This window comes from Anopheles nili, chromosome 3, assembly GCF_943737925.1.
Source record: "Anopheles nili chromosome 3, idAnoNiliSN_F5_01, whole genome shotgun sequence".
Classification (NCBI taxonomy): Eukaryota; Metazoa; Arthropoda; class Insecta; order Diptera; family Culicidae; genus Anopheles; species Anopheles nili.
The window spans coordinates 14,408,023-14,431,472 of record NC_071292.1 but is presented as its reverse complement, the minus strand read 5'-3'; the positions used below and the strand labels follow the sequence as shown (position 1 = coordinate 14,431,472).

At 47.4% G+C, this 23,450-nt stretch overlaps 2 protein-coding genes across 2 annotated transcripts; both read right to left on the bottom strand.

The window, feature by feature from the left end:
- Positions 1 to 709: 709 nt before the first annotated feature.
- On the bottom strand, positions 710 to 1,954 carry LOC128723743 (uncharacterized). Its single transcript, XM_053817509.1, has one exon. It carries the CDS (start codon positions 1,952 to 1,954, stop codon positions 710 to 712), a length of 1,245 nt encoding a protein of 414 aa, XP_053673484.1.
- Positions 1,955 to 15,889: 13,935 nt separating this feature from the next.
- On the bottom strand, positions 15,890 to 22,421 carry LOC128723523 (chaoptin). Its single transcript, XM_053817276.1, has 8 exons — positions 22,294 to 22,421; positions 22,015 to 22,175; positions 19,034 to 19,356; positions 18,761 to 18,963; positions 18,445 to 18,691; positions 17,217 to 18,368; positions 16,462 to 17,144; positions 15,890 to 16,402 (listed from the first exon to the last, which is right to left on the bottom strand). The coding sequence occupies exons 1-8, from the start codon at positions 22,419 to 22,421 to the stop codon at positions 15,991 to 15,993; spliced, it is 3,309 nt and encodes a 1,102-aa protein (XP_053673251.1). The 3' UTR covers positions 15,890 to 15,990.
- Between the last annotated feature and the right edge of the window lie 1,029 nt (positions 22,422 to 23,450).

The following is a 23,450-nucleotide window of genomic DNA, read 5'->3' as shown; positions in this document are numbered from 1 at the left end:
GAGATTGATCCCGTGAGAGAGAGAGAGAGAGAGAGAGAGAGAGAGAGAGAGAGAGAGAGATTTCAAATGTGTCCTTTTTAGATTCACAGGCTTAGCAGAGTTACTGGTGTTGCTGCTACAGTACTTGGCAAAAAGACGCAGTAAGATTTACTTTATGTATGTTATTGCCATTTCCGGAGCTTTTAAGACATATTCTTCAATTAGTTGGGGCGGAGAAAAACGTGCTTGCAATCAAAATGAATATGTCAAACGCTCTCTTATACGTATTTCATACTTTCAATAGGAAGACGAAACTTGGCTTGGTTAAAAAAAGAACTTCTTTTAGTTAACTACAACTTTCGCACAAACGTTCCACCCGTCATAACACACACTGTAACCGGAAACGGATCCTTCATATCGAATCACACCGGGGAAAGCGAACGCCGTACAGCTGAGCCAATAAAGGGCACAGTGGGTGGATGATGATGATGATTGATTTTGAATGCCTCGTTTATTGAAATCTCGATAGAATGCGCCCGGGTTTTACAACGGTATCGAACTCCACCGGCGTAGCGGTTGCGGCTTCTCGATCGTTTCAATATTTATTTTCCACCTACAGGGCTCTTCTATAGGCGACGTGGAAACTCCCTTCCATTCTGAGCACCAACGAGGCCACAAGGGCTCGAAATTGAAATTTTCCACCTCGGAGCTCTATTGCGTTTGCTGTTTCTCATTTTGATCCGGTTAATTTGGGGCCGGTGGTATCCTCTGGTGAAAGCGCCTTACAGATACCAAACTTCAGCGTCACATGTCCGATAAATTGCAGTGGGCACCGTGCGTGGGGCGAATCCTCTTGCTTTCGTCGTCCTTTCATGACGAACGGACACGCCAGCGGGTGTATAAGAATCCCATCGTTCTTAAGAAAAGTGTCTGATCGTGCGGTGGGCTCTGGGGCCGATTCATCCTGTCCAGAAGGCTTATCTTGGTCGTCTGTTTCAGGAACTTCCGGCTCGATCCCATCGACCACCGACAGGACGAACTGGTCAAGATCGAAAATGAGCGATACCCTCTTAAGTCCTTCCCGGGGGTAAAACGGTACGATCGTGCATTTTCCCGGTGGCAACTCGTCGAGGGTGGAAAAGTGCAGCCAGGGAAAATCGCAATACATTTCCAGCGCCCGACCAGAGCCAGTGTGGATCAACCGCAGGGCGTATCCTTCCTCGGATGCGCTGTTGAGCTGGTAAATGCCACGCAACCGAGCCGCTCCATCGATGCCTTCGTTTCCGGCACGATACAAGGCGAGCCCGAGATGCTGCGCAATACGTAAATCGGTCACGTTTTCCATCGCGCTGCGTATATTGCGTCCTTCATCGACGTACGAGTCGGCGTTTAGCTGCACCACGTGCTCGAAGGTGCCTTGGGCTCCGGATTCACAACCTCCGAGATTGAACAAGAACCGGTGTGCGAGCCGGAACAGACCACCGACAGTGCAGCAGGTCCGATACCGGATTCGAACCACGTTGGATGGTTCCACCGAGATGGTGACGGTGGCCAAAGTGTTTCGATTCTGCGTCGGTGATTTGCGCACCAGGCTCAGATGGAGTCGCGTTTCATCCACGAACGGGTGCCAGATTCGGTGGAAATCCGCCTTTTGGTTAGAGCGATTGGTTTCGTCCTCCCGGGGACCGTTTCCTGTGAGGATTGGCCAACCGTGCTCGAATTGAGCGCAGGAAACGAGCGCCGGATCAAGCTGCAAGTACTGATCGAGGTTGTTCACACCGAGCAGCACGTTCGCGATCGATTCCCAACTACGATCTGGCACAGATAGTTCGATAATGGCTGCGTCAAGGTTGAGCACGGAAAGCCGCAGACCGGCGACCGTTTGCCAGGTGAATTTTTGAACAGCAACTTCTCGGCCCGTGTCGTCGACCAGCTTCCCGAAGCTGGTGGCTGTTAGTGAAACGGCAGGCGACATTCTGATCTGGGAAAACTTGAAATTTTGGATAGCTCGTGCCTCTTCCCGTGGATGGTTTTCTTTTCACGGGTGCCTTTCCGGGAAATACTGTGGCAAGCGATGTGTCGAGGGCGAATGGATTTGTTGCTGACAAAAATGCCGAAAACGCGATGGCTACTTCGATGTGCAACTGTGTAATTATTGGGCTTCAGGAAATGACACATCAGACACTCAATAATTTGAAGAACAATGCACAACTTGCATGTGCAATTTATTTTTTAATTTTTATCAGGGTTTTCTCGCATCGAAGCGGATTTGAACAGCAAATAGCGTTTTTTGCGCTTGGCGCTAACTCTCAAATTCGACAAAATCAGAACATGAAGGACGTAACCAATGTTAAGTTAAAAAAAAAGAAATGCTTTTTTAAGAGTTTCACAGGGTTCTTGCATAAAATGCCACAAATGCAATCACGGATTTACCGAGCTCGAAATTAATTTACAAAAGGGATTTGTGTTTGTTTCGTTTTCAACACCGAAACGAAAACAAACACGATCCACCGCTGTTTGCTGATAGTTACTTTCGTTTGATGTTCGGACGACATCCGTTTACGTACGTCCTGGCGGTTGTTTATTCGGTTCCTTCCACTGTCACCATCTAGCCCTTAGCGCCACGTAATCATCGCGCCGGGAAATCTTTCGCGTTTCCCCGGCAGCCATTCGGCATTCTGGCAGCCCGTGTTCAAGAGGTATGTGGGCGCTGTACAAACAGAGGCCGGACGTAATTCTCCACCCTCTCCGGTACCGTCACGAAGGACTAGGAATGTAATAAAAATCATTGACACCATCTCCAGGCACTCATCACGTGGCAAAGTCAATCGTACCGTATCGGTTGTGCGTGTCCTTGCGCCCTTGGCCCACGTGCCGATGCTTGAGATAATGTTTTGCTCAAACAGCGAGCAAAACAGGGAAGACATAAACAAAAAACAGCGGGAAAATTGTTTGCCGAACGGAAAGGATATTGGTTACATTCACACGGCGCGCGTCTCAGTTGATGTCCTTTGTGGCGGTGAATGTGTATTTGATTCAGCTCGCGAGTGTTCTCAGGTGAATCTGAGACACCGAAAGCGGTCTAAATCGTTTGAAAATTGCCACATTTTTCCCCGTCAAAGGACGGCCGGAAATATTGGGTGTGAAAATAAACATATCATTTCACGCAAGGGTTCACGCGCCACGTGCCGCGTGGTTGCTAACCCAAGACCCTTTGGAAGGATATTGCGTTATTAAATTTTCACCGAACAAACGGTGGCGCACACTTGCGCAAACGGGAGATGCCGAACGATAGGACAAATTAAAACCGACAGCTCGCTAACTGGCTTGAGTGGGTGTTTGAAATAAAAAATGTATTAAAAGCAGGGATCCGTTTCATTGTTGCGTAAGCACCCAGGTGGTGCTGGTGACCGCCCGAAAGGTTTGCCCCTTCAACGAGCGAGCGCATCGATTAATTCCTAGACAACCTGCTGCGCTGCGCAGGGAACCGGCGGGATCCATTTCCCTTGATCTGTGTCCTGGGCGCGAGGCTAACAATCGCTGAAAGGACCTCAGCGGGAGAGAGGTATAACTGTGAGGCGAATTAAATCATTCCACACCCAACGGAAGCCCACCGGTTGTGGGTTTCGTTCGACGCAAATCGAATTTATGTCACTAAATCGCACTTAATTAAATAACTATTCGCGAGTGTCACGTGAGTGTGTATGTAACAGGGGTCTCGTTTAAATGATTTGGTTGCAGTTGGAAAAATCTGACAGGGAAGGAACAACATCATGTTTCGAGTTTGTTTCCCCGTCCGTAAACCCGAACACCCGATGGGCGATTTTAAATGTCTCAATTCCATCGACCAGCAGGAGTTGGTCCGATTTCTGAAGCGCACTTGAGCCTGTCATTGAGGGTACAAGCAAAAAAAAACCCAAAACTAGGAACGTATCACCAATAAAAGGGATACGAATCGGGTGAATTTCAGTTCTAAAACCACGGGGAGGCTACGAAAAAGGCTTAGGTGTGCTGGTTTGGAGATGCGTTTTAATTCTGGTCTCTTTTTTTTAAGTTTCACGAGCTGAAGAGGGTGATCGTGGAGTGCTGGCGGGTTCTCAATCAAACGCAATCGTGCGTTCCTGCGCCATAGGGTGGCCCTCAAAGGGTGGTCGATTGCAGGACTGCAGGAGTGTCTGATTTGAATAAATTTCCTCCCGCCCAATGAGCGTTTCCAAAGGACCACAGAGCCGTACGGCCCGGGGGATACCCAAATATACAAATATTCGGCGCTTTCGATTTGCAAACGCTCTCCAACCAGTCACTCCTCTGGTTGTTCGTCATATAGCCGCACAGGCAAATGGAACCAAATCCTTGGCGTTGCGAGCCCGAGTTTGATTGCGCACCCGGACGTGGCGAGGAAAGGACTAGCTGTAGAACCCGGTTGCATTCACCGACCGAAGCACACTAAACACGCATCGAAGCCTGGCCGTGCGCAAAAATCGATTGCGGATTTGTCTAAATTGAATAGAAACTAATAGATCCTGGCGCGGGTGCAAGGACCCACGCAGGGCTCGCTCGTATTTGCGCAACCAAGGAAAGAGGAGGATACGTGGGTGTGGGGGAAAATGCCGAAAAAGTTAGCCGAAATGATTCTCGCTCCAGGACATTCACAGGACCAGGGTGGAGTGCGAGTTAGAAACCGTTCGAAACCAATATCCCGAGCCGGGTAATGGGGAGCGTATTGGTTTGCCAGAGGTTTTGCCAAATAATTCGTTTGCAATTTTCCCGTGATTTGTTCGGTCGGTTATTGGACCGGTGAGCTCGAGAGATAATGGAAATGGGAAGAAAATTCCCGCCCGGCACTAATTGTGTGTGTGCTCGGCGCAAAAGTTTGATCAAGAAAGCATTCAATTCGGATAAATAGAAACGCGAGTCAATAGCGCGCGTTTATAGCAACGGGTTCGGTGTCATTTATTGATTCAATTGAAAAGCGTTCTAAAATTTAGCATAAAACATGAGAAGAGGGTCTCGTTACGCATAGAAGTCTTACGCATGCTTCACCAACTAATGTTCAGGGGTCAGTTTCGAAGGTTTACAGTTTGTTTCACGCGCGTTCCATTTGCTACGAAAGATCAAAAGGACATCAAGCACAATCATAATCCCGAAACACGGTAATCCTTATCCCAGCGCGAGCGGTTGTCCGGTAGATTACGCAACCTGCAAACAAAAATCCCTTCCACCGGAAGGTCCTAAACCCGGGCAGGCAGCCTGAATAAGGAGGCCCTTCGGTTCGGTTGTGCAAAGAATCATAACAACGCTGTCAAAAGGAGCGAATCGAATCGAATCCCCTCTGCGGTCGGTACACCCACCGGGGCATCCTTGCAGACGTAAGGATTCGTGATATCCCAGCCTTTTCCAGCCCAATCCCGAGCCGACATTTGAAGCGACAATCGACAGGCTACAATGACAACAAGCGAAAGCGATGAAACCCCCCGTTACCGAGGAGCCCTCCGGATGCGAAATCCTTGCACTTCTCCTGCCGATCCTTCCGCTTTATCCGGACCGTTTTTTTCCCGCGGCTGCACGGTGAGGTAAAACTTTCACGCTCGATTTCAGCCGCCAGATCCCGGCTGGGCGCTTTTGATTCCTCTTTGATTCGCAGTTGATTTTTCCTGCCCTATCCGTTGAGTGGGGTGGCCGGCAGGGTGCGGCGGGCGCGTCAGATCCTTCCAGGACCCCGAAGTGCGAGTAGAATAAAAGCGATAATCCCATCCTACTTAAAAACGTACAAGGGCCGCGCACAGGGGCGGCTGTGCACTCGAGAAGTGGAGGGAACATTTTCATTCATCCTGCGCCTGATTGTGGGCACGGATACTGGGAACATTAATCGTAAAATGGTTCTATTTTCAGCGCTTGGCAGGTGCCACCGTTAAGGATCAGTTTAGGGCGAAAGGAAGAAAAATATTTTTGTTATCCTTTCCAGTGAGCCAATGATGATGTTTTAAGATAAATCTTGGCTCTAGGTGTGAATCAATCAAACGGTAAACGAATAGCAAATAGATAATTTAAACCAAATCTATCAAATACTGTACACGATTAGCATGGTGTATTTTTATTGTGCTCATTTCAAAAAATGAATATTGTTAAGAAAATTTACGTATGTCAATAAATTCATTCATATTTGGGCAAAAGACGATCTTATTTGTGATAAATTATTCACATCAAAACTTCACAAACCTGTTATATTGCTATTAAATTAGTCTTGCAAAACACCCCAGGGGATGCTTAATTTTGCTGAAAACTAAAAAAAAATCCTGAAAAGATATACCCCAACCCTCGCGTTGCCCCTCGTAAAGGGGCCACTCCACAGGCGGTGCTTATCACATGGTGGATTTTTGCGTTTTTCTCCACTCACCCGAACAATGACGGTAGTTAAAAAGTGCACTCGAAAAATTTGCGCCCCACACAAAACGCCCGAACGAGCGAAACCGAACCCCGGACGGATTACGGAACCACACCAGGAGCGGTAGACCAGCCAGGCCTCTCTGTGACGTTCCATTGCGACGCTGCCGGAAGCTTTACCGACGTGCCGGAATAATGTTTCCCTTTTTTATTTTATGCACCACGGCGTGTCGGCCCTGTTTTTGGTGCGTTTTCCTCCGACCGAGGCTTCGTGGCAGAAAGTATAACAGTTGGTTTAGGAGGCACTAATGGGCCATCACGCTTGTGCATCGATGCGGGATGGCTGTCTCGGGCTCGTACGGGGCATATTTCAATTATGGCACCAACGGGAACCGCTACCAGGGGTTTGGCGCACACACCGAAGGGCTTCATCTTGCCATCGATTCGCCCCGTGGTCGAAGCGCGATTCGCGCATAATAACTCGTGATTTTTCAGCGGTGTATTTGGTTAAGCGATACTCGTCGGCAACACTCGACACACAAAGTGATCCATTTGGTGCTTGCTCGCCCTTTTAGCCGAGCGTCCGATCCGAGGAAAACACTTGTCGGCGTGGATATTGACGAGTGGCGTTTTGTTGCTCGTTTGATGGCCCATCTGCAGCATCCCGTGGCGTGTGTGAACTGGAAAACTATTGCGCCCGAGGAATTGAAGTAAAAACTCTCGTAATATGTCTATCAATCTTGTGTCTAGGTGTCTCATTTTATAGCACACGTTCGTCAATGCATCCAACGCCTACTTGGGTCGCGATTCCATCTTCTCATCAGGGATCCCTCAAATCAGGAGTCCAAACCGATCCCGGGGAGGTTGCAAATGTTTACCGAATGGCTTACCTTATCAATCCGTGGCTTGGTTTTGGCTCTTCCTGAAACTTGTGCCCGTTCGCTTTGTGTGCACGGGTGATATTGTTGCGCAAAACACACAACGGAATAACAATACAACAATGCCTCTTACCAAACCGCCTTCTAAGGTGGGGTTTGATTTTCCCTGCTCGTGCTCGCGAGTGCCAGGATCAAACCGTACTTAAGTACTGAGCAAACGATCAAAACAACCTTTAAATTACACCGAGGTATTTTAAGCGCCCAGGCACACCGTCGGCTTTCGGAGGGAATCGAGAGAAAATCCATCGCAAAAGAGTCAAGTGAAGTGGACAGCCCGGGCAAACAAGCGCATGTTTACGGAAGTATTCAATCGGCAAAGTTTCCGAGGTTAGGGCCGACTTGGCTATTGTGTTTCCTCGCGATGAAACCGTCCCGCAAATATCGATGGTTTCATGAGTGGAAATCCTCACGTTCATGGGCGAATGATAGTTGCGAGTTGCGTAAGCAGATTTCGTAAATATTGTTCGATAATTTAGCTCGCTTGCGCTGATGCCATAACACAACAGCACCCACAAACACATTCCCAGTATGTTGGCCTTGGCGTGTGGCGTTACATCACCGAACGGAGGATGCGACTCTGAGTTGAACTTTCCAAGGAGATTACGATTTTCCTCCCGCGGCAGATCCTTGCTAGCGTCCTGCCGTGTGTTTGGGGGCAACAAAGTATCTCATCGGCTAGTGTTTCTTCTTTTTCAGAGCATTTTTGTTTGACTCTTATCGTTAAGCCCCTTGCAGCTACGGGTTGTTTTGCTCGGGCACATAATCTTAAGATCTCTCGAGAAAGTTTCTTTCTCCGAACGAGGGCAGTACACGGGAGGCTTCTACGTGGCATTCGGCATTGTATATGCAGGCGAAGAAAAATAAAACTCTCGCAAGGTATGGCGCAGGCTTCCGGAGTACGTACTTTTGTGGAAGCATCTGCAGCCAGCGTTGGAGTGAAAATGTTGATATTTTTCTTTGCCGTCTGTCAAGAGATTAGTGGTGTTGATTTTAGCAGCCCCCAAAAAGGAGTGCTTCTGTTCTGTTTTCAGATCACAGGAATGTTGGAAACAGCTAGAAACGTGTAATGAAAATTCCTCAAAACACATATGTTTGATCAGGGACGAAAGGCGTGCTCATAATTCGACAATTTCACCCGACATACGGTAGGCAATAAGTTGACCCGATCAACGGAGATTAACAAAACTTAAGCCACCGAAGGGCCGTCACCTGAGTAATCGAACCCATATGGTATGGTTCACAAAATAAACGACCATCGAAATGAGCCGCAACATCTCCCAGAACGGGTCATCATCACCCCACGAACCGGTCGTTTGCGATATTTGCTACAAATATCAATAAAAACCCCTTAAATACAAGGTCGCGTTTAACTGAATGAAAAAAAAGAAGCGCCAAATGAAAGATAATGCTGTTTCCTAGGCTGAGGGCCACGATGATCCTCCCTCTCAATTCGTTGGCTGTTTGTCGACCGGATTACCGACGATTAGGAAATTTAATAAAGCGGCATAAATCATTAACCACTCCGAGCCCGAGCTGGGTCGAGCCCCGGAGAAAAGTGTCCTCCGTCGTCAGCGAGCCTTATAACCTACGGGCATAAAACTGGGTACCAAAAAGCGAGCATCATCGTTTAATCCCTTGCTCGCACCCCTCAATTTCAAAGGACCCTTTCCGGAACGGCGACAACAGCAGCAGCAGCAGCAGCAGCAGTGGCAGTGTGAAGTGTCGTAAAACAAATATGAAAATAAAGTAAGTATTTAATTATGAGCATGTCCTGGCGCCGCTGAAAGGAATCATTTTCCCACTCCACGCGGCTTCCAACCGTTCGTCCATCCGTTCGTACCCATTTGGTGTGGCTTTTATGCTTTCGCCGGAATGCGGCTGAAATATGTGTTATGGAAGCGTCGCTTTTTTTTTTGCTCACGCAGCACTTCAATTCATCATAACTACACCGCTTTGTGGCACAACTCATCCTTGCTCGGGACGAGCGTCGACATTGGCAAATTATGACAACTATAACCATTAAAAGGAAGCGCGCCGTACTAATTTCACTAACGCTTGGATGTGAAGCAATGAAGCGTGCAGCATGGTTTGGTTTCCCGCGGTTTCCATGTTCAATTTTCCGAGTGGAATTGTGGAAAAAGTAGTTAAAGAACCAACATCAAACAAAGCGCAGGGCGCGTTATGTGCTCGGCATGTTAATTTACGGAGGAAATAGACGCTAAAACGGACCCAGAAGTGGCTCTAAACACTGACACGGATAACAACATCCCGCCCGTCAAGTGGCGCTGAGTGAGATGAGATGGTAAGATGAGATGAGTGAGCTTCGGTGAGATGCAGCGCAGTCTCAGCAACGCCCGCGATACATCTCGCTGTTGGGAAATGGTCCGCGTAATTATTGCTTGTTTTGGGAACTGCGCATGGAAGATGCGGACGGGCGTTTCCTACGCGTGACCGGCATTATCCTGTCACCAGCGGCAACGGTAACAACGCCCATCGACGCGAGCTTGGCCCGTGAAAGGGCTACTCAATAAAGCAAGTCGGGCGTGGAATGGCGTGACAATATTCCGCCCGTAATCGATTCCGACACGTGCATTAGCATTCCCGTCTGCCGGTCCGGTGCTTCGGTGGCAAATTACAGGGAGGCAAACAGTTTGCTTTCGCTGGGAGACGATGGCGGGCTCTTTTGGCTTGCAAGCGAGATCGCGAGCTTGAGACGGAAGGAATTCGAATGGATTTCTGCTGTACCGATTGGAGGTATGCAGTGGAGACGCGTCGGGAGTCACCAGTGACAAAGGAGGATCACTGGAGAGATTGAACATGGCTTCAATTCGGCCTCCTTCGACCAAGTATATAAGCAATTCAGCTGTGCGTTTGTTTGGCGTGTAACAGTATATGGTCAAGGTGATCATTGTAAGAAAGCTGTCAGAAAATAGTACAATAACTCCAGTTTTATGATAACTATTTGCTTTGCCCTCTGCAAAAACTTCACCAACCTCGAGCTTCTTGCACAGAAAATGAAATAATTTCCCGAGGCTCAGCAATTTAAACACCTTGTTCTTTTCCCCATTTTCCACCCAACAAGAAGGAATGGGCGTAGGGTGGAACAAGCGTCAGCAGTTCGCATTTGTATTCCGCCACATCGCTTGCGATTATCGCCGCGTCTGCGTCTGGGCAACATAAAACAGGAAAAACGAGAACACACTTTCCTCGGTACTATTTAAATATTATCATATTAAACACCCGGGGCCGCCAGTCAGAGGGAAAAGCATTTCAAATTATTTGCCCTGCTTCCTGCGTGGTCCTGCTCGCTTTTTCTCCTCGCAGATGTGCGCGCGCGTTTTTCCTCCACCCGACTTTGGCTGACTCACGACCGAGAAGGGTGGCCGGCCAAAATTGTACGCAGAAAAAGCGCTAAAAATCCCCATTTTTCCGTGTCAGGATGTGAGTGTGGGTTGGGTGCAGCGGGCTTGCTTCCGTCTACTCCCAAACACACTCATGCCACCCCGAAAAGGACGCTGGATGATAGTTTTATTTTTCATCCATCCATCCTTCGCCATCGCTGCTCGTTGCTTTTGTTTTATCTCTCCCTGCCCCCGAAAGGCCACCGGATGGAGATGGTGGAAAACTTTGCCACGTCACTCCACCGTACGGTAGGGGGCTGTGGCGAAAGCGTGAAGGGCTTGTCAACAGACAAGGGTAGAAAATTTGTGCAAAGCAAAAATTTTGTTATTATTTTTATCATCGCCACGCCATCATCGCATCCTTGCAAGGTGGCACGAGTAGGGCAGCTCACGTGCAGAGGGAATACGAGGACATCTTCGTACGCCTGGAATCCTTGCAGCGTGCGTTTCCCCGTGGGGGCTGTTTGCGTGGGGAGACGAAAGCATGAGCAGGACACCGACGGAGTGGAGTCCTGCCGTTGATGGTGTGCGCACACCAACACTACGGCGCACTCGCTCGACTCACCCATACTCGAGGGCTAACAAACAAGCTCATATCCAACCCAAAAGCGGCGTGTTACAAGAGAGCTTCTTATTGGCTGGCCACTTTTGCCGCCTTCGTCGTCCTGCCGGTGCGAGTCCTTGCGCGCGCGGAATGACACACGCACCAACACACACACACAGCAAGCAAACACTTTCGTCACAAACACACTCGCAGCTGCTGTGGTTGGCATCCGTGCTGTAAAGCCGTCCAGTGCCGGTGTGCGCGTACTATGTGTTGCGTCCTTTTACATAGCCCGCTCGCCTTACATAGGCAAGGACATTTAGGACGGCCCTTCCCTCCTCTCTCGGTTGCACTCCCCGATCTCCCCGTTAGGGATGTAATGAAATTTGTTGTGAAAATTTCCACATTAAGCCCAACAATGTGTGCACATACAAGCGCAGTAATAGAATTGATTTGTAGGTTATCTATTTACCTTGTGCCACGTGGATGCGGGGGAGGGGTAGACGTGTGGAAGGTGACTTCCGGCATCACCCAACACCCGTCCATCCCCACAGGGAGCTACTCGGCCACGCAGAAAAGATGGCGCAGGGCTGAAGCCCGTTCGCCGGTGATCCCAACTCCGACAAACTACTGCGACTCTGAAGTCCTTTGTTATGGCACCACCACCAGAGGGAGCGAGGCTAAACGGGTGCAGAAGGGCGAGCGGAAGCGGCGAAAGAAATCATGGAACAGGAATTGCGTTTGTAAACGCGTTTGTGGAGTGTAGATTAATGTTTGCAATCCTGTGGAGGCCGACGCTCACAGGGAATTTATTGCCGATTCGATCGATGTTGGGCGATTTAGAGCGCACAGCACAACGCGTGGGTGCGGAGAAGGACATTTTTATGCATCCTCTCTCCCACCCGTCCCACGGTGGTCGCTTTGTTTTTGTCGTTCAGCGGATGGCTTAGTGGAATTATTCCGCCCATTCGTCCTGCTGTGTGCATTTGTTGCCCAGCTGCGGCGAACCGATTGTTTGGACACCAAGGTTTGGTTTCAGCTTCTGCTGGAACGTGGTGGGGCTGTTTGTGAGCTGGCGAGCAACCGGCGGATGTAAAAGTTATTTACACTGGCCGGGCTGTTGGCTGACTGTGGCATAGTTGGTGGAAAATTGAGCTGGAAAATCGATTGATGGAACCGTGCAGATGGGATGCTGCAAATTGTTTCGAATTGGTTCTAGTTTTAATTAGCATTCTTATAACAATTTGGCGAGTGACAAACAATGCGACGTACTTGTTTGATGGTTCCCGTGCGAGGTTTTGAATGTTATCGTGGAAATTATCGCGAATAGTTTCAAACTGGAAAGCTTTGTTTCAGTTTGAAAACTTAGGCGAATAAAGTTGCTCTTGTTTTGCAGTTGGATGGTAAACGAAAACATGGCTAGCTTCTTCCAGCGTTCCTAAGATAGTTCTTTATGTATTGCATCGAACTTGGAAAAGCATCAAACTTGTGTTATTGAATTTGAGCGTATTTTGCAGAAGGTACGCTCGGATATCTCCTTGAAGAATTTCTAAAATAGTTCCTTACGTAGAGCTTGATGATGAACAATGATGAGAAAATGTTCTTTAGTGGGTGTAACATCACAGCCTTCTTTCGCTAAACATTTCAAGATTCCTGCCAGCGCTGCACGCTGAAAACAGCCAAAATTGTGACGATACCTATGTCTCTCTTGTTCCTTGTCGGGGTACTACCAGGCCCTTTGAATGGTTCAAAGATCTCCGAACTCGAAGTGGAAGAAAATAAATTACAAATTTTCATTAACTTTCCCTCCCATCAGGCCATTGTTCGTCGCAGCACAGAAGGGGAAACCCGGGACAATACATCGTCCTTGGTTGGTCCGGGACTGATGCTACTACCAGGCGGATCCTGTCCGCGGCCCGGGGTGCGTTTTGCGAACCGGTGGGCAACAACAAAATGTCTATTTCAGCGTCGGAGCACGAGAGCGTCGTGGTGGAGTTAAATTTAATCAAATCCCAGAACAAATATGCGCACGAGGCATGAGGAGAAGAAGGCAAGATGGGAGACAGGTCGTGAAAGGAGAGCCATTTTGGGGCGATGACTGGCGGCGAGGTTGCATCCGGCAATTGCGCCCCGGTAATGTAATTTAGCACAAAGAAAGCCATAAAATGTTGCTTTAGTAACTCGTTTATGGTGTCTCTAGCTACACACGGTTCTAGAAGCTGGTTTTTTGAGCTAACAATGAGTATATAAGTACTGAAAAAAAGGGAAAAACGCAGACAGTTTTGAAGGCTACGAAAAAATGATCAGATAACTTACTGCAAAGTACCTACTTTAATAATATACTAACGATTGTGTTAAAATTGATGTTAGGTTTTATAAGAGGAGTAAAATTGTAAATTTATGAAATGATACGCGTTGATTATGAACGAAAACGTGGATGAAAAGGATTTAGAAATAGAACATCAATAAAACAGAGCGTCAACAACAATAAAAGCAATATAATTTTCCATCATGATTTCTTCGGTGATGAATATCATTCTTTATGCCCTCGGCAATTTAAATCATTTGGATATTTCTTCAGCAACCATGTTCAATTTCGTATAATAGAGACATACTGTTGTATGCTCTCGGAATCAGCAAGGTATTTCTTTCTCAAAGAAATCGGTTCCTACAAAAAAAGAAGAAATAATCCACCCAACACTCACATCTACGCATCAAAATCACATTTTCTTTGTTGAAATTCAAACAAAACATCGACATCTACTGTGTTGAGCTAATGCAAAAAAGTGTTTATGTCTGCGCCCCGTTTTTTCTTTTTTTCTTCCGCTTCGTAAACACCGGTTGTGAATGTTGAAGGAAAATTCAACAAAAAAAAAGGCATCCCAGGGAGAAGGATCCAAGCTGACACGGAAAAGGAAGCTTCCATTTTCGTTTCTCAGCGTCCCCTGCGCGGTCGGTGGCTTCAAGATGGTGGCAAATGTTGTTCCTTCCCGGTGACAGAGTTTCTGTTTTCCCTTTCCGACGACACCGGCGCGCAAAAAGAAACAGGAAAACAATCTTCTTCAATCCGCCTCCAGATGGGAACGCAAGCAAAGTGCAGGGAAACGGAAGCGCATGGAAACGCCACCACGCTGAGGCTGGGTGTAAAATGGCTTCCGGAGCCGTCCGTTTTGTAATGTGCCGGTCTTGTTTCTGCAAAGCGGGATAGTTTCGACACGGTGGCTTGATGCTCGTGGATTTACTGAGAAATTATGTTATTTTGTGCTCGTTTGTGGAAACGTAAATAGTTACTTACTATACATAAAGCAGCGAGTTCGAGGTCTCCCGAAAACAACACGCCTTTTATTCCGTTGTGAAAAGTTCAAAAGAAATCGTTTCACAAACTACGTCCGGGTGGTTTTATCGCGTGATTAAAGTTTGTGCAAAATGCTTTGACGAAAACTGCCAAATTAATATTTATTAGAGAGATATAAAAGTGCACAGCGAATAGCGAGATGGCAGTAACAGTCTAATTATTTTGATTTAAGAGAGTCGTATAACGTAATGAGCACGATCATTAGCAACTTATCGACACACTTCATCTTCATGTAATGGAAATGACGCCGTAAGCATCCCGCCGTTACTCTCAAAGCGAAATCAATTCGCATTTCAAATGATACACAAATAATTCGTCACTTTTTGATGCGAGATGTCACTCAGGGACGCCAAACCACCGCCAGACCAACGTGAACGATCAGCCACGTGCTGCTCTCAAACAAAGCTGACCGATAAAACCGAATATCAACATTCACATTTAATTACGTCTCGTTGGAATCATCATCATTAATTGGGCCTCACTGTCTCACTCTCTCTCTCTCTCTCTCTCTCTCTCTCTCTCTCTCTCTCTCGCTGTCGCAAACACCGGATGGATGGGGTTTTTCCTGCGATTTGTCGTTTCGCACATTGACGAGGTCTCGTCGTATCAATCCACCTTCACGATGGCGCTTTTCCTGCCCTCGCAAGCAATAAAAACAAACCGAAAATAAACGGTATAATTTCGGCCAACTTTAGCTCTTATGGATGGTTACGGTTTGCCGATTTGATGAAGTGCCCCTTGGCGGAGACCGATTCACCGCGAATAGGTCCGCGAAACCATCCACGTTTGCTAATGCAATTCGAAAGGGAAGCCACAATCGGGCGTTCAGACCTGTGGCCAACGGCGTGACTGATAGGCCCGCGTGAATCCGTCACCGGCACGGACTTACACCGAGGTTACTTACCATGAACCATGATGGCTACGAACATCGGCGGTAATCTGCAACGCCCAATCTCTACAACCTCGCGGGCACGCACGCCTAAACGGCGCTAAAGGTGTCATTTGATAGCGGGCAGATTAATTGCTGTGAAAGTGAAAGCACTTCTCGGGAGTTTCGCGAAACCCCCACCGAAAAAAAACAAAACAAAACCCACCCCCAAACAGGTGATAACAATCAAAAACACGACACGTGGCGTGGTGTAGGTTGTATAATCTCGATCTACTTCTGCATTAACAATGCCGCACCCTTGTGTGATGACAGCCAACAAGCTGGGATGTAAGGGATGGGGTTGTGTTTTCTTTACATTTCCATCGGCACAAACGATATCGCCGATTGGCTAAAGCTAGGTGAGGATTCGCGGCACTAAAGCTACACGGCTCGTGGGACGCGAATAATAAATACGTCCTCTTCTTCGTTCCCTGGCAGGTGGCAGAGCAACTCCCGCAGATTTAGAGCATCCGGAGCACAGAAAACCAAAGCGCCAGTAGAGTGGCCACACCGGCCTGCATATCACTGCTCGCCCGCGATCGAGCACTGGCCTTGGCCAGATTGAGCGGGTACTTGTAGTTGTACTGCGCGTTGTATTGCCGCTTGATCGCGTCCAGGTCCGCTGGCAGTGGCACACACTGGGTGTCAAGGAAGTTGATCGCACCGTCACTGGTCTTCGCCAGCACGCACAGTTCCAGCTGAGGATCACCCTGAGGCCGGATGTCATTGCCGTTGATCGACGTCGTACGACTGCTGTACGCTACTGTCCGTTCGACGATGATCCTGTTTGCTCGATCGCGAATATACACGTAAAAATCGGCCACATCAGACGTTGCAGCCACGTACCAGTTCACGATCAATTGCCCGCGGAAGCTGTAAGCAAGCGAGATAAGTCCAATGTTCGACCTCATGGTAACCACAGGCATACTCACAAGGCGATCTCTCGGAAACGTAGATCCGGCAACGGCCGATACGCATCCTCGTTGACAGCGGGGACACACGCTAGCAACTCATCGGACACGTTGTACAGTCGTTCCTGTGCGAGTGGGCTTGGACTGGCACACTCTAGCTCCCGGTATGGTTCTCCGATAGATGGCAGTGTCCTCAGATGGTGATACAGAGGACGCATGTAGCAATCGCACACGAGTGGGTTGCCACCGAGCGCGACCGTCACGTTGTTGGCTTTCATTTTGCGCACCAACTCTGGTTCGAAGCGGGTCAGCTCGTTTGAGCGCAGATCCAGCGTGGTTAGGTTGTTCAACCGTAACAATGACTCGTAGGACGCGTTCCATAGCTTGTTATGGTTCAGGTAGAGTGCGCTGAAGTTGACCGGTAGATTGAACACCTCGTTTTCGAGCTTCGTCAGCTCGTTGTGCGAGAGATCCAACGTGTCCAGGGATGTTAGATTGCCGAGAACGAATGGTCGGATCTCCTTGATGTTGTTGTGTGAGAGGTTCAGATGGCGAACGGTTTTGGTGCCGACTTTCATGTCACCTGTTACGATGGACATCGTGTTGTAGCTGAGATCAACTGATTGCAACCGATATGGGATATAAGGGTTCGACGGGAACGTCTTCCGTGTGACGAAGCTTATCCGATTGTGGCTGAGATTGAGCTGCAAGAGAGGTTAAAATAGGTACAAAAAGATAGAAGGACGATTCCGGCTTTCGGATTGGAAAGCTCTTACCTCCTCTAGACTGAGACAATCCTCCAGCAGACTGTGCGTTTTATTGTCCACTGAGCTGATCAAGTTGGAGGACAGATCGAGCCGACGCAAGGAAACCAACCCCAGGAAGGCTCCGTTCGGTACCGTACGAAGCAGATTGTTAGACATATTCAACGTCAGCAGCTGTAAGAGCCCGTCGAATGAACGCTCCGCTACACTTTCGAGGCCGTTTTCGGTGAGCTGCAACTCGAACAAGATAGGTAAGCTTCCAAAGGCGCCTTTCGGGAGGTTCGTGATGTTGTTCCGAGCCAGATACAGATACTGCATCGTACCGAGATCAGCAAAGCTGTCTTTCGGCACAGTCGAAATGCCATTTGACTCCAGGTGTAATCGCTGCAGAGTGAGCAATCCAGCAAAGCTGCCACGGGCGAGATTATTTCCCAACCGATTGTGGCTGAGATCGAGCCCTAGCAGCGAGTTCATTGTGGGCCAGGTTTTCTCCGGTATTTCCGCAATCTCGTTGTGCGCCAGATTCAGTTCGTTCAAGGAGATTGGTATTTGGAACACTTTCTCGAGCTTATTCTCTTGCATATGCAAGAACCGTAAGCCCGTCGTCTTTGCCAGCGCACCTCGAGTGATATCCCGCAGCCGGTTATAGCTCAGATCCATTTCCAACAACGTAGGTAACGTCCCGAACGTAGACGGGCCGATCTTCTCCAACGAGTTGTGGCTCAGGTTGAGGTTTCGCAAGGAGAGCAAATTCTGAAACACGGCGTTGTAGATGTGCGAAATGTTATTATGCGACACGTCGATCGTGTGCAGCTCGTACAGCTTTGGGAAGGTGTTCTTCGGTATCTCAACCAGGTTGTTGAACGACACGTTCAGAACCTTCAACCCAGTCATGTTGGACAACGGAAGCTGAGACATATTCGTGAGCAGATTGTGCGTCATGATCCACTCGGTTGCATACGTCGTCTCGTCGAAGGCGTTTCGCGGAATCGCTCGGATGAGATTGTGCGATAGGTCCAACACCGTCATGTTAGCGCAGTTGATAAACGACTTTGGCTCGATCGTTTCCAGCCGGTTGTGGGAAATGTTGATGTGTGTGAGATAGAGATCCTTGAAAGCGTCCTTTTGAATTTCGGTGATTTCATTCTCGGCCAAATCTATCAGCTGAAAGAGCAGGTGAATGAGTGAGCCTTAGCTGTGAACCTACATCCACCTCCTGCATATAGAAGCCGATACATACCTCAACGTAGTTCAGCTGGAAGAACATCTGATAGTCGACCTTTTTGATGCGATTTCGCGCCAGATCAATCGTGCCTATGCGCGTGACGGATCCGAACGTTCCCCGGCCCACATCGCTGATCATGTTGTCGTTCAGATAGAGCCTTCGCAAGAACCGCATTCCTCGGAATGTGTTGGCATCGATCTTGCGGATGGCGTTAGCAGCCATATTCACTACGCGTAAAACCGTGTTACGTGCAAACGTTCCTCTATAAAACCATAACATCAAGTATGATCACTCGTGGTGTTTTTCGAACAAGCTTACAAGCATATGTTACCTCGTGATTTCCGTCAGCGCATTGTTGGACACGTTGCACCAGGTCATCTTCGTCAGATCGGACACGTGGGATGCGTCGAGTTTGGTGAGATTGTTGTAGCTCAGATCCAGAACTTCCACCTCGCGCATTCCTTTGAACTGACCTTTCTTCAGCGCCAACAGCTGGTTGCCGTGGAGATCGAGGGTTTTTACCTTTTTGAGGCTCTATAAAAATGCAATTAAACCTTCTCGTTACTCCAACATTCTTTGGGCATTTTCATTCCACTGATCTTACCCCAAAAATGTCTGCTGACAGCTCATTGAGCGCACCGTTAACGAAGTGTAGCTTCTCGAGCGTTCCTTCGAATTGCGCCCCGGCAAAAGCCCCCTTCTTCAGTATCTCTATCTGATGGCCGTCGATGTTGAGGACTTTCAGCATGCCAAGTATCTTAAACGCATCTGTTGGGAATTGCGTTAGCTCGCTGCGTACCAGGTGGAGCTCTTGCAGCGTATCGTTGATACCGTAGAACGCATGGTCGGCTATGTCGGCAAGTGGGGTATCAGCAATGTGCAGTTGTTTTACAGGCAGCTTATGCAGCAGAGTTCCAAAAAGATTTTCTGGTTAGGAGTAGATAGTAAGACAGATTATAAACTAACTATATTATTAACTCGACCTGTCGCTAGTTGGCACGGTAAAAGGGAGTTTCCATAAATGCGCTCTAAAAGAGATCGACCCCATTGTAAAGCTCTAAAAGTGAGATCAGAAAAATGAAGCCATTTTTCAGCATAAATTACACAAATCGTCACCGAAAACATGTCATATTTTATCCAAGTAAATGCCCCTGTCAGCCCTTCGAATTTTTTTTCTATGAAACCATTTAGAGTAAGTTGTCGTCCGGTTTTACGACTTTTACCCGACTGCCATGAGCGACACGCTCTACACCGGAAGCGTGAGCCGGATCAGATCAATCGACCATGTCAACGAAGGGCCCGACCTCGTCTGAGCGGTGTCACACTCGAAGGGCTGCGGCCAGAGCCCTGCTCAGGCTGATGTAGTTGCCCACAGCCGGAACGATTTTGTTATGGAAGAGTGTGTTTGTTTCGACCTGTTATGCAGTTCATGCATTTTTCATAAATTACGCGCGATGTTTACTCCAAATTAAATCTGTTGTGCCGATTCAATACCAATGCTACAATTGTATGCAGGATTCAATAACGGACACTCATTTCTGGTGTTTCAACGTTTATCGATCGTGTACAGTTGATTCCGGGGACGAATCAAGCTAATTAACAAAGATCTTGATAATCGATGCGATCAGAGGTACTCCAAAAAAAAATCGATCGTATCGATAGGATTTCGCAACCATCAATAGTTGATCTATCAGTATCAGCCATAGCACGTTACCATCAATCGAATGATTTTCCTCCAGCTATCGTATTTAATCCAGACTTCTAAGTGATTAGTCTTCCTGTTACCGACCTAAAGATATTGTCAGCTCATAGTGCGAACATTTTTCTCAGCAAGTTCCAGTACATTGATTGTGGATCAAAATATTTGATCTGACCGCTGACTGGTCCACACAATGGAATGCTTCGCCAGCGAGTAAGGAGAAATTTTGGGTGCGTCCATTTCACTTTTAAATCTTGTCCAGTTTTGCCCAGGTGGAAAACACGCGCCCAAACCAAATGTCACGCATCTCGGCAGCTTCCTGCGATGGTGGTACCCACGTGCGACGGTCCGTTGCATTTGCATTCTTAATTCTTCGACGGAAGTATGCATAAATTAACACCATTTCAAATGTATTGTATATGTGTGTAACCGTGTCCAGTCGGCATGCAAACCGCTTTCTAATTTTCTAACAGTTTGTTTATTTATGGAAAAACGTTGATATATATATTTTACTTAAAATCCATGTTCTCACCTGTTTCGACGACAGATGGCATTGTATTAGCAACAAGCAGATGATAAAACATCGAATTATAACGATTTTAATTTCGAGAAATTCTTTGCCGGAATAGCCATAAAAAAACCACACAATCATGGCGTTAAAAACCTCATCAAATGCTTCTTCTTTGACTTGAATACCACGCAGGTTTAACATATATATAAATTTTCCTTCTACGCGGAAAAAAAATCGTAATTGAATTAGTTAGTCCGTAGGAAGCACTTTTTATTTCAATGAAAATGATATAGAGCGAGAAAATAAAGACAGCATGCTTGTTGCTCCACATTTTGATATTTGTTTAACCGTGCGGGAAAGTTGCTTAACGCGATGATGTTTACGTTTTCTCCCATTCATTTCCCAGGTCTTTTCTTCCATCTTAACCCTTTTCACAGCGGTGTAGAAGTACGTGCGAGCATAAATAGGATTACACGGGAAGCGGCCCAGAAATAAAGCGAAAGAGAGGAAAGCTACGGAAAATGCTTCAGTGAAACAATTACACCGATCTAGTACCGGCAGTGTGTTTTCTCGTACCAGAGTTTCCAGCGCACCAGCTTAATATTGCGTTGAAGGACAAACCAAACGGGAACTAGAATGGCGTGGTTGCTTTCGAACAGTTTTAATTGCTGCTTGAAGAAATTTAAGTTTTTAGAAAGAGATAGTTCACGAGATAAGACCAGTTGGACAGAATACTATCAACGCAGCTTCAGTGCTGATAGAGTTTTACAGTGTCCTATAAGAGTAGATGGAAAATGGATCTTTTGTTGGCTTGCAGCGAACAAAATTGAGCTGTAAAAGCATTGCAAATGGCACGTAGCTTTACTACCTCGCTTGAAGGAAAGAATCAGCGTGAATGATAGCAATTTGCGGCCGAAATGGTACACTGCCACCTTGCGCTGGACCTTACACGCTTTATGAACAGCATAATGGACAACACTTTTTACGGCTCGATCAACGTCAATTGCATCGCTTTTGTAAAGGGTGCGAAGAGCAATATGGCCCAGGTCGTGGCCTGAGCGAGATAAATTTTATCGCCCTGTGCATAAGAGAACACTAAAGGAAACAATGGGGTGGCTGGCAAGTCAAAAATAAACACCATATCGCAGATAACGAGAAACAATGTGTTTGCTAACGCCACTCCGAACGAATCGCGAAGGCTCCACACATTGGTAGTGAAGTAATTGTGCACTTGCAAATGCATCCCCGATCCGTAATTGCTTTACATCTGCTTTGCGCGAGCTTTGCTCGTTTTGCATCATAACGACAGATCGTGGTGGCGGTTGTTTTGTGGAATTTGGTGCAGTATTTTGATTGGTAGCGTGAGGGTACTTACTGATTTTGCAGCGCTTCAGATGCAGCTGCACGATCGGCATATTCATGCTGCCCAGATTGATGAATGCCACCGAGAGGCTAGCCAGATTGGAGTTTTCACACTGCACGAACAAACCGTCGTCGGTGCCGTGGGTGCAGACGCATGGATATATGAGTTTAGGTCTAGATGAAGAAAGGATTAGAATAGGACGTGAATAGGTGCGAAAAAAAAAATGGAAATTGATTTATGACAAAGGTTCACATCGAGGAGCGTTCGCGCATATTTTTGGCAAATACTTACTTTTCGGGACATTTGTACTTCGGTCCAGGCGGTATGTATTCCGCGTGGGCTGTCGAGGGCCAGCCTGCATATAGAACAGCAATTAGGCCCAGCCCATGCCATAACGCACCGCCACGTCCGAATTTCATTGTTCTGTAGCGAGGCGGTGTCGCTGTTTCGTGTCTTTGCAAAGGCAAGTTGTAGGCAGAGACATAGAGTTAACGTGTTATTCGAGTTCTCTGGCTCTTTTTTAGGCTCGGTCTCACTTATAAATCAATCCCCCAACCGGCCTCTGAAACATTCACAATTGATCCGAATGTCGGTGTACCGCACGAAAAAAAAAGCAGCAAACTACCACCTTCATCTGGAGCTGGGTTGAGCTGGCATTATTCGTTGACCTTGAGGATCATGGTGCTGTGTAGTTCGTTTTCCGGCTTCACGTGCCCCGATCGCTAGGCGTGCTGTAACTGTGCACTGAATGAAACGGAAAGTGAAGCCACAACTACTGCGTGCGACCGTGCAAAAACTGGCAGGCGACCGGTTTTAGTCCGGTTTGGTGCCAGTCGGTCTTTGACACGCGTCTATGATTATTTTCCTTCCCTGCGCGATTCTGTGTCTCCGATGAAAAAGCCACCGACACCGGTGGAAGTACGGTTTCCCGTGTGAGATGGAAATAATCAACAATTGGTGGCATTTGCAGCGTGAACTAACCACGATGGAGGTGGCTCACTATTTGCTGTTTTTTAGTCGAATAAGACAAAGCTTCTACCGTGTAGAGCGACAAATTGTCTCCATGGAGCGATCGATTTGCTACGATAGTGCCTTGAAAAAACGGCATCGGAGATAATTGACCATCGAAAACCCTTCACTAAGGTGATCAGCTCGAGAGGCTTTCGATTCATTTCAAGCCTCGTTGACCACGGGGAAAAACAATAACAATATATTTGCCAATTTGAAAAGTTTCCAACACAAAGGTGCGATATTAAAAGCTTTACTTCTTTCTTGTAAAATCACTTATCAGTCGATCAAAGATACCATTATCATGGGAAAAAGCCCCATTTACATAAAAGAAATCACTGCAAGGATGAGCACGTCCGTTTCGAACTCCACTTGAAAACTTTCTATACTTCACGTGGAGCATAATTTGCTGTCATCAAGCGCGGGTCATTTTTGTTCCC

Bases quoted from the DNA above. Each gene is read 5' to 3' on its own strand.
- LOC128723743 (XM_053817509.1), bottom strand. From the start codon at position 1,954: ATGTCGCCTGCCGTTTCACTAACAGCCACCAGCTTCGGGAAGCTGGTC.
- LOC128723523 (XM_053817276.1), bottom strand. From the start codon at position 22,421: ATGAAATTCGGACGTGGCGGTGCGTTATGGCATGGGCTGGGCCTAATT. The intron at 22,176-22,293 runs GTAAGTATTTGC...TTCTTCATCTAG, and splicing joins AAGTACAAATGTCCCGAAAA to ACCTAAACTCATATATCCAT. The intron at 18,964-19,033 runs GTAAGATCAGTG...GCATTTTTATAG, and splicing joins TGTCAGCAGACATTTTTGGG to AGCCTCAAAAAGGTAAAAAC.